Genomic DNA, 10,625 nt, shown 5'->3' on the forward strand with positions numbered 1-10,625 from the left:
GCGGGGTTCTGCGGGAGAAACCCCCGGGAGCGGGACCGGGGGCGTGAAGCTGGCGCGGTTTTGTCGGGTTTTTGGGTTTTTTTTTTGCGGGATGCTGCCGGTTCCTTGGGATAGGGGATTTTTCCTTGGGATAGGGGATTTGTTTTTCCAAAGTCTTCGAAGGAGGCGTCGCGGGGAGGTCTGGGCCTTCTCCGGGAAGGAGCGTCGGAGGGACGATTTAGGCCGGTCCACGTGGAGAGAGGTCAAGAGGCGGTTTCGCCCCTGTCCGGGGAGAGGATCTGGGAGGGGAACATTCCCCACTGTGTCCCTGGAAAACTCCTGACCTCCAGGGATGGCCAGGGATGCCCTGGCCGAGGCCGGAGACGCCAACCCGCGCGCAAGAACGCACGGCGGCCGGCTCACTGCGGTCCGGAGAGGAAGGCCGCGGTCCCGTGAACGGGGCCCACGAGCTCCGCACACGGCCCTCTCCTACCGATAGTTAATGATAATAATAAGGATACTGTTATCTGTTAAGCTCTCACTCTGTGCGAGGCACTGTACCGAGCGCTGGGGTGGATACAAGCAAATCCGACTGGACACAATGCGTGTCCCTCAAGGGAGCTCACAGTCTCAATCCCCGCTTCGTAGACGAGGCCCCTGAGGCCCAGAGAAGTGAGATGACTTGCTCAAGGTCACGCGGCAAAAGGCGAAGGTGGGATTAGAACCCATGACTTTCTGCTTCCCGGGCCCGCGTTCTGTCCACTACATCGTTCTCTTCCGGGACCAGAGCCTGAGGCACCGGCTCCGGTCAAGATAGCCATCCCTCAAGGGCCCTGGTCGGAGGCAGGCTAGGGGCGCTCTGGGGTGGGGGGACCGGTGCTTCCCTCCCTCCTCTCTCCCAACCCCTTCCCCGTGGCTTAGGGGCGGACCCCCAGCCTCCCCCACCTCGCTGGAACGGGGCTGGAAAATCGTTTTTGCCTCTTTGTTTCACGGCATTTGTTAAGCGCTTAGTATGTGTCAGACCCTCTCCTAAGCGCCGAGATAGACACGCGATAATCAGGTTGGACGCAGTCTGTGTCCCCACATGGGGCTCAAAGTCATCATCCCCATTTTGCAGATGAGGGAACTAAGGCCTAGAGAAGTGGAGGGATTTGTCCAAAGTCAACCGGCAGGCAGGTGGCGGAGGCGGGATTAGAACTCAGGTCCTTCTGACTCTATCCACCGGACCGCTGCTTCTCGGGGTCTGACCCTCTGGATCTTCGTTGCCTCGCAGCTCCTGCTCAACGGGCTCCTGGGGGTGGGGCGGGCCCGGTGGAGGGACACCCCCCGCCCTCGCCTTGACCGGCTCTATGGGCCGGGGGGAGTGGGGGGCGAGGTGGAGTTGAACCCAGTGCCAAAGCCTTCCCCCCGCTCCCTCTGCAGACCCCCGGCACTCCATCCTATCCGACTGAGAAGCAGCGTTGCTTAGTGGCAAGAGCCCGGGTTTGGGAATCAGAGGACGTGGGTTCTGATCCCGGCTCCGCCACTTGTCTGCTGGGTGACTTTGGCCAAGCCACTTCTCTGTGCTTCGGTTACCACATCTGTAAAATGGGGATGAAGACTGTGAGTCCCAAGTGGGCCAACCTGATTGCCTCGTCTCTACCCCGGCGGTTAGAACAGTGGTTGGCACAGAGTAAGCCCTTAACAAGCACCCTGATTATTGAGAAGCTCAGTGGAAAGAGCCCGGGCTTGGGAGTCAGAGGACGTGAGTTCTAATCCCGGCTCCGCCGCTTGTCTGCTGTGTGGCCTTGGGCAAGCCACTCACTTCTCTGGGCCTCAGTGACCTCATCTGTCAAATGGGGATGAAGACTGTGAGCCCCACGGGGGACCACCTGATCACCTTGTCTCTACCGCGGCGCTTGGAAGAGCGCTCGGCACAGAGTAAGCGCTTAACAAATACCATAATGATTATTATTGGGGTCCAGCTGCGGGCGGGCGCTATAATCCCGGGGGCGCGGGGGAAGCCAGGAGGTGTAAGTAGCGGCGATCCAGCCCCTGCACGGGGGTCAGGAAGGGGCTGGGGGGTTGTGCCGGGCTGGGCAAGGGCGCGGGCGAGCCGGGCAGGTAGGGGGGCATCGCCGGCCCTCGGGGCCAGGGGAAGGGGCCGGGGCCCGGGAAGGCGGCGGCCGAGGGGTCGCAGGGCTCGGGTCCGGCCGGGGGCAGTGGCAGGGGCGGGAAGATGCGGTCCGGCTCCGGGGGGCTGCCCAGGGCCACGGGACCCAGGCGTGCCCGGGACTGCAGGAAGGCCAGCACCCGCGCGTACTTGGTGTCCTTGCTCTCCAGACGCTCCACCGTGGTCAAGTAATGGACCAGATTCTTCATGCACTCGTGGTAGCCCGAGTGGAAATAGTGGGCGAATTCGGTCAGCAGCTCTGCTCGGGGGCGGGAAGGGAGAGAGGGAGAAGAGGGGAGAGAGAGAAGGAAAGAGAAAGGAAGAGAGAAAGAGAGAGAGAAAGAAAAAGACAGAGCAGGAAAGAAAAAGAGAGAGAGAAAGGAAGGGAGAGAGAGAGAGAGAGAGAGAGAGAGAAAGGAAGAGAGAAAAGAGAGAGAGGAGGAAAGGGAAAGAGAGAAAGGAAGAGAGAAAGAGAGAAGGAAAGGGAATGACAGAGAGAAAGAGAGAGGAAGGGAGAGAGAGAAAGGAAGAGAGAGAGAGAGAGAAAGAGATAGAAAGGAAGAGAGAAAAGGAGAGAGGAGGAAAGGGAAAGAGAAAGGAAGAGATAGAGAGAGGAAGAGAGAGAAACGAAGAGAGAAAAGAGAGAGAAGGAAAGGGAGAGAAAGAGAGAAAGGAAGGGAAAGAAAAAAAAGGAAGAGAGAGAAAGAGATAGAAAGGAAGAGAGAAAGAGAGAGAGGAGGAAAGGGAAAGAGAGAAAGGAAGAGAGAGAAAAGAAGAGATAAAGAGAGGACGGGAGAAAAGAGAGAGAAGGAAAGGAAGAGAAAAACAGAGAGAGAAAGGAAAGAAGAGAAAGAAAGAAAGGAAGATAGAAAAAGAGAGAGAAAGACAGAAGGAGAGAGAGAGAAAGGAAGAGAGAAAGAGAGGGAGAGAGAGAGAAAGAGAGAGGGAGTGATACAGAGAGAGAGAGACGGGGCGCCCGTCAGACAGGAGAGTGGAGGGGGGGGAGAGGGGCGTCCAGCCCATAGCCCCTTGCCCTCCGAGCCCGCGCAGGCCTCCCGCCCCAGGCGGGCGCGGCCGGTCGGTACCTTTGTCGCGGCCGCGGGGGAAGTCGGCGGCGTGGAGGGCTCTCAGGTACTGCACCGTCAGCTCCAGGATCTCCGCCTTCTCCAGCTTCCCCGAGCTCTGCCAGGAACGACCCCCGCCACCCCTCCATCAATCCCTCCGGCCCTTCTCCGGAGCGCTTTACTCTGCGCAGGGCACTCTATACCGAGCGCTCGGGAGAGCACGCCCGAGCGGAGGGAGAGGTAACACAGCGCCGGGGGCGTCAGGGGCAGTGGGCTTGGCCAGCGACCCCGGCCCCCTTCCTCGCCCCCTCCCCGGTCCAGCTCCGGGCGCCCTTACCTGCTTGACCAATGCCATGGGCACCGTCTTGCCCAGCTCGCTCAGGCAGCGGTTGATGCGATCCCGCCGCCGTTTCTCGATCACTTTGTGCGACACCGGGGCTCTCTGTGGGAGGGGGCGAGAGGGGAAGGGGCTGGGGGCTCGGCCGGAGGGTCCCCGGCTCTCCGTCCCCCCCGTCCGGTCCTTGACCGAGAGGGGACGGTCCGCGCCGGCCGGGGGGTGGGGAGGCCCCTCCTCCGACGCGCCCCAGGCCCGCCCCACGCCTCAGGGCGGCCCCCCGCCCCGGGACCCCCCCCCCCCGTCCCTCCGGACCCGGGGGTGTCAGAGGGTCACCGGGCCGGTGGGCGGCCCTCGCCGTGGACGGAGGTGAGACGGCCCGCCCGTCCCCGGCGCGGAGCGCACGGCCTCGCCTCCCCGCCGCCCTCACTTTGCGTCCCGGCCCCTTGCCGGCCATGGTGGGGGGCGAAGGGGGTGGGGGGGGATCGGCCGGGACCCTCGGGGCGGACCCCGCGCTCCTTCTGCGGGCTCTCGGGCAGGACTGCAGCCCCCTCCCCTCGGCGGGGCGGTTTTTAAAGCGGCTCATTTCGGGGGGCCGGGGATTAGAGTCGCCGCGCTGGGCGAATGACTGCATTAAGGCTCAGGGGGGATTGCACGAAGGGGGGGGGGGGAGGCAAAAAAAGGGCAGCCGCGGGTGGGGGGTGCGGGGGAGGGGGGGGCAGGTCAGCATTGTTCATCCACGTGGCCCTCCCCCGCACACGTGACCGTCCCGGACCCCCTTTGAACGGCCCAGCCCCCCGGCGGCCAGGCCGGGCGCACAGGAGCGCAGGGGCCGGACAGATCCCGGACGACCCGGGAGAGGATGGAGGAGGGAAGGGGCGACCGCCCCATCCAAATCAGAGTAGCCCCCCCCCCCCACCGCCTTTCTCCTTCTTCTGGCCCCGACACTCCCCCCGCTGCGGCCTGGCTTCGCGTCTCCCCCCCCTCCCCCCCCGCGCCCCCCAGAACCTGACTCCCCGGTCCGTGTGGAGCGCCCCTTCAAACTTGGCCAAAGTCCTTGGCGCGATCAGGTCAGGTTTCAGGAGCCGCTCCCGGGCGGGGGGCGACCCCCCGGGGGCTCTCTCACGCCTCGCCGGCCCGTCCCCCGACCCCGGCAGGTGTCAGGACTTGACACACCGAAGCCCCCCCGCCCGCCCCACCCCCCCGCAGCCTCTCCGACCCCTGGCACTCGGTGCGTTCCCAGCTCCCCGCCCTTCCATCCCCTCTCCGCCCTCACGCGCCGTTGTGTTTTTGGTTTTGTTTCGGATCCATCCCCCCCACCTCAACCCCAACCTCCTTCGGGATCTCCCTCCTCCCCCCCCCCCTCCGTCTTCCCGGGAGGGGACGAAGGAGGAGGGGGCTCGATTTGTCGTCCATTATCCTCGGGGAGAGTAGCCATTGAGGGGCTCGAACGGTTTCGCCGGGTTGGCTACATTTTAATAATGCCGGCGGGGAGGGGAGGGGTGGAGAAAGCAGGCGGAGGGGAGTGGGAGGGGCGGGGGGGCCAGGCGGGGAGACCAGACAGGGGAGGGGTGGGGGGGAGCTGGCCGCAGCTGGCCCCGGAGACCATTATGCGCCGTCACCTGCGCGCTGGGGAGCCGGGCCTCCCCAAATCCCCGTCCCACCCACCCCCCGCCCCTCCCTATTCATTTGCCTAATTTTGGTCAATTTAACCAACTTCAGGAGAAATTATTGTGGCTTTGTCAGGGAGGGTGCAGCCTTCTGATCGAATTAACAGCGCGTTTTGATCCGGTAAATGTCATTAGAAAGGGAGAGACAATCGCGCCCAGACGCCTGGCGGTCTTGCGCCCAAGTGGCGACGCCGAAGCGCGCGGCTCACAAAGGCGGCCCGGGCCCTGCCCCCGGCCACGGCGCGGCCCCCCCCGGCATCGCCCACGTTTTGACACAAAAAGGCATTATTTCATACTTGAATACGTTTAATCCAACGATTGTCTATTTCCTGCAAACATATTTTCCCCGCATTGTTAACTTTTTATGTCGGTCCCCTCCTCCCTTCCCAGACCGACCCCCTCCCCTCCTCCTGCCTCCCCCTTGCCTCTCTTTCCCTCCCCCCCACACCCCCCGGGGGCGAGACTTTTCTCAGCGTTTGGGGGCGGGCGGGGGAAGCAGGGCTGCGGGGCAGAGAGGGGGAGCCCGCCGAATTGCGGGGAGGGGGCGGAGGAAGGGGAGAGGAGGAGGGGCAGAGCGCAGAGGAGAGGCCGCGTTGGGTCTCGCCATGCGCCCTGCCCTGGTCCCCCCGCCCGGCTCCTGCCATGCCCTCTTTCCCATTTTTCCACCCGGGGGGGGGGGGGTCTCGGGGTGGGAGTCGGCGGGGGGGGGGTGTCACCAGACAGCGACAGTTTACTGGGGGGAGCTGGGGAGGCCGGTCCGAGCCGGGCTCTAATCCTTTCCGTTTGGAGCACCACCAGTGTGGAGTTAGGAGGCGGGGGGTGGTGGGCCTGTCCGGGAAGTAGAGAGTCCGGCAGGGTGGGAGGTGAGGGGGGGGGGGGTCTACCCTCACGCCAGGGGGCGGAAAGGCCAGGTGGCCTTTGAGGGGAGGTCAGGGAAGACGTTAACCCGGGCGGGCGCAGAGCCGGGACCCTCGAGCTCAGCCCTGAGCTGGGGAGGACAGGGAGGGAGGCTGTTCCCTGGACCCAGGAGCACCCTCCAGCCCTCCCCTCGCGAGGGTCTGTCCCTCCTCCTGTCCCCTCCCCCCGAATTTCCCCAGGATAATCTCTCTCCTTCCTCCACGCACGTTGACCCCCTTCTCCTTCCCTCCCCTTCCCGCCTCATCCTCCTCAGAAGTCTCTGTCCGCAGCCGAAGCGATTTCCAGATCTGGGGAGGGGGTTGGGGAACTGGGCTGGGGTGGGAGGGGGGACACGGCGGGGGGGGGGGGGGGGGGGGGGTCTGTTTCGGTGTGTCCACAATAGGATTATACCCGAATCGTTCTCATCCAGATGAATTAAACCGTGAATGGTTAAAGCAGAGCGGAGCGCACGGTGGGCCCGATCCCGCCCCCCACACCCCGGCCGGTTTAAAATGTTCTCTTTTAGCCTCGGGAGCCTGGACTTGATCCTCTTACGGTCTGCGTTAACCGCCAGCTGCGGGCACCTGCTTTCCACCCGGGGGGCGACCCCACCCACGCAAGCTTGGGCACCGTTCCGCCCCGGCCCGACCATGGGAAACGGCGCCCGGGCCGGGGTCGGGCCCTGCTCTGGGGGCACTCCGCCCCGTCCCACTCCGCTATCGCGGGTGGAGAAGGAGCACTCGCCCTGAGCTCGGCATCCCGCGTCATGTCGATCCCCTTTTTTGCCCCCCGGGACCCCCTTTCTCCGGCCGCTCCTGCCCCTTCCGCCGGTCCGGAGCCCTAGGAGGAGCAGGAGATGGGGGCGAGGTCGGGGGGCTGGATCCGCTGCTTCTTCCAGGGTCGGGGGGCGGACTCGGTCCACCTGTCCATCCGCCCCTCGCCCCTCGGGCCGGCTCCACCGGGCGCACGCCTTCCCTGCGGGGACTTTGGTGTCCAATTTCCCCCGGGTCCCAGCGCTCGGGTCCTTCCCACCTCCGTAGGACCCCTCTTCTTGGGGGGAGGTGCTAAGTGGGGGTGCTACACCCCCTGGATGCTGGGAGGAGGGCGGCCCACAAGACCCCTTCCCGGGAAAAGAGAAGAGAGGTGGCAGGGAGTCCTTAAGGCCTCGACGCCTTCGGCGGCCCCCCTCATTCCTCCGCTCGGATCAGTCAGGGCACACTTTCCCTCCATTTTCCTTACAGCCCAAGATTCTACGTAAGAAAGAAGGCCCAGGGCACCCAAAAAGGAATGGGGGAGACGCCTTTACACCAGAAAGAGACTCAGAAAGGCTGAGCTTCCCCGCTTCCCCGACCGCTATCACCCCCCTCCCCCTATGTTGCCTCCCCACTGGATCTCACTGAACCCTTTCCCCATCCCAAACCCGGGCCTGGACGACTTTTTGATTTGTAAATGTTATTTGTTAAGCACTCACTATGTGTCAAGCACTCTTCTAACCGCCGGGGTTGATGCAATTTAGGTAGGACATACTCCGTGTCCCCAGTTCCTACATCTTGCCAGGGTAGAGGGAAGAGACTCCTGCTAGGTGTGAAATATTATTGAATTAATGGATATTGAAATATCTAGACAATAAGCTCGTTGTGGACAGGGAACGTGTCTCTTCAGCATATTGTGCTCTCCCAAGCGCTTAGTACAGTGCTTTGCACACAGTAAGAGCTCAATAAATACAGGTGAATAAAGGAATGAATCTCCCAGACGGATTCATGTGGGACAGGAGAAGCGGGAGACGGAGATAGGTATTGTGAGCAGACCTCAAGGCAAGGCTCTGGGGAGGAAATTCGCTCTCCAAATTCTGCCAACCTTCTTCCCGACCTCCTGTCAGGGTAGGCCCGCCCAAGGGTCGTCTATGAGGGGCTTCTCCTTCTCACTAAGCAGCTGGCTTAATGGATAAAGCATGGGCCTGGCAGTCAGAAAGAACTGGGTTCGAATTCCAGATCCACCACCTTTCTACTGAGTAACCTTGGACAAGTCAGTTTACTTCTCCGGTCCTCAGCTATCTCATCTGTAAAATGTGGATTAAGACTGTGAGCCCCACGGGGGACAGGGACTGTGTCCAACCTGACTGACTTGCATCTACCCCAGCTCTTAGAACAGTGCTTGGCATAGAATGATGGTATTCGTTAAGAGCTCACTTTGTGCCAAGCGCTGTTCGAAGCGCTGGGGTAGATACAAGGTAATCAGATTGTCCCATGTGGGGCTGACAGACTTAATCCCCATTTTACAGATGAGGTAACTGGGGTACGGAGAAGTTAAGTGGCTTGACCAAGGTCACACAGCAGACAAGTGGTGGAGGTGGGATTAGAACCCACGTCCTCTGAAAGCCTATGCTTTCTCCACTAAGCCACGCTGCATATTAAGTGCTTATAATAATAATAATTATTATTATTAGTCCTTCAGCACCTCAACGTGGATTCCATCCGTCTGGATCCCCTAGTGACACCCAACTGATGGTTCCCAAGAAGCTTCTCCTCGAAGCCCACGGAGACACCTGCCCCCTCTCAGTTCTCTACCCTCCTTGCCCTCCTTCTTACACCCTCCTGGCCCCCTTCCACTCCAATAGCTCTGCCCAATCCCCCCTTACTAATGGGAAGCTGGAGACGGGAGATCTTCCCTCCTGGATTAACGATCATCAGTTGGTGAGCACAGCTATTCCTGGCCCAATCCCATGGGGCATCGAGGCCAGGACTTGGTCTCCAACGAGTCACGCGGACTTTGGTAGGAACCGGCTGCTGGTTTCTCTTCTGCACATCCACCCTCGTGGACCATGCAACACCCCTGACTCTCCCATCTCCATCTGGGCGTCTCTCCCAGCGACCCAGCATGGACCATCCAATAGCCCTGACTTTCACCTCTCCATCCCTGACCCTCCCCAGTGACCCAGCAGGGACGATCCAACCTCCTTGACTCTCCCTAGTGACCCAGAACAGACCATCCACCGCCCCTGTCTCGCCCCTCTCCCTCCCTGACTCTCCCTTGGCGACCCAGCACGGACCACCTAATAGCCCCAATTCTCCCCTTTCCACCCCTGACTCTCTCCCAGTGACCCAGCATGGACCATCTGCACTCCTTACTCTCCCTTCTCCATCCCTGACTCCAGCTCAGAGCCTCCAGGAGACTGTGAGCTCCTTCTATCAACTCTATTATAATGTCCTCTCCCAAGCGCTTAGTTCAGAGCTCTGCACACAGTAAGTGGTCAATAAATGAGATTCATGGATTGATAATGCACTTGATATTCACGCACCTCCTCCTCCCCCCACCCCCACTTCAGCCTCACAGCACTTAAATACCTAGTTTTAAGTACTTAAGCACTTAAGTACACCGAGAAGCTGCCCGTAGTGGCTAGAGCACAGGGCCTGGGAGTCGTGGGTTCTAATCTCGGCTCTGCCCCTTGTCTACTGTGTGACCTTGGGCAAGTCACTTAACTTCCCTGTGCCTCAGTAACCTCATTGGGAAAAATGGGGATTGAGACAGTGAGCCCCACGTGGGACAGAGACTGTGTCCAACCTGATAAATTTGTGCCTGTCACATAGTAAGCAATTAACAGATACAACAATTATTATTAGCCATTATTTATTTATTTTAATGTCAGTATTCCCCTCTACACCGTAAGATCTTTGTGGGCAGGGAATGTGTTAACCAGCTCTGTTGTAATAGTAATAACAATAATTATGGCATCTACTATGTGCTTACTAAGGCCCGAGGTAGATACAGAGAAGCAGCGTGGCTCGGTGGAGTCAGACGACATGGATTCTAATCCCGGCTCTGCCACTTTTCTACTGCGTGACCTTGGGCAAGCCAAGTAACTTCTCTGTGGCTGTTACCTCATCTGTAAAATTGGGATTAAGACTGTGAGCCCTAAGTGGACTACCTGATTATTTAGTATCTACCCCAGTGCTTAGAACCGAGCTTGGCACATAGCAAGCGCTTAAAAAACACCATAATTATTATTAATTATATTACAGTATTTGCAGATCGGACACTCTTCCTGTTCCACATGGGGCTCACAGTGGTAAGCACTCAGTACATACCATGGATTGATTGACTGAGTGAGTGGGGAGTCAGGGGTCACCCCAAGATTGCAGTCTTTGGAGACAGGGAGGATGGTGGCGTTGTCATCAGAGTCCCAAACGGACCTCCAAGTGGAGATAATAATAATAATAATAAAGGTATCTGTTAAGTACTTACTATGTGCCAGGCACTGTACTATGCACTGAGAGATGTCCCGAGGCGAGACTGCAGAGGAGATGAGCACCTGGGGCTAGCAAAATGGAATAAATACCATCGTTATCATTACTACCTGGTGATGCAAACACAATGCTTAGTGTGCTGCTCTTTATGCTCCAAGAAGATGCTCTTAGCATTCCATTCCATTAGGGTTATTTAAATAATTTTAATAATTGCTCTCTGCCCCACCCCCGACCCCACAAAACGTATCCATATCTTTAAATTATATATTATAAATTATTTATTTA

The 10,625-nt window shown here is 59.5% G+C and overlaps 1 protein-coding gene across 1 annotated transcript; it reads right to left on the reverse strand.

Moving 5' to 3' along the window:
• Positions 1–1,956: 1,956 nt before the first annotated feature.
• On the reverse strand, positions 1,957–3,986 carry HELT (helt bHLH transcription factor). Its single transcript, XM_039913808.1, has 4 exons — positions 3,960–3,986; positions 3,533–3,637; positions 3,217–3,313; positions 1,957–2,390 (listed from the first exon to the last, which is right to left on the reverse strand). Exons 1-4 carry the CDS (start codon positions 3,984–3,986, stop codon positions 1,957–1,959), a joined length of 663 nt encoding a protein of 220 aa, XP_039769742.1.
• Positions 3,987–10,625: the final 6,639 nt, after the last annotated feature.

The sequence above is a fragment of the Ornithorhynchus anatinus genome, chromosome 12 (genome assembly GCF_004115215.2).
Source record: "Ornithorhynchus anatinus isolate Pmale09 chromosome 12, mOrnAna1.pri.v4, whole genome shotgun sequence".
NCBI classification, from domain to species: Eukaryota; Metazoa; Chordata; class Mammalia; order Monotremata; family Ornithorhynchidae; genus Ornithorhynchus; species Ornithorhynchus anatinus.

Excerpts from the sequence above, each read along its gene's own strand:
- HELT (XM_039913808.1), bottom strand. The coding sequence starts at position 3,986 with ATGGCCGGCAAGGGGCCGGGACGCAAA. Across the intron at positions 3,638-3,959 it reads GCAAGGGGCCGGGACGCAAA|AGAGCCCCGGTGTCGCACAA; the intron begins GTGAGGGCGGCG and ends CCCCTCCCACAG. Across the intron at positions 3,314-3,532 it reads CCATGGCATTGGTCAAGCAG|AGCTCGGGGAAGCTGGAGAA; the intron begins GTAAGGGCGCCC and ends CGTTCCTGGCAG.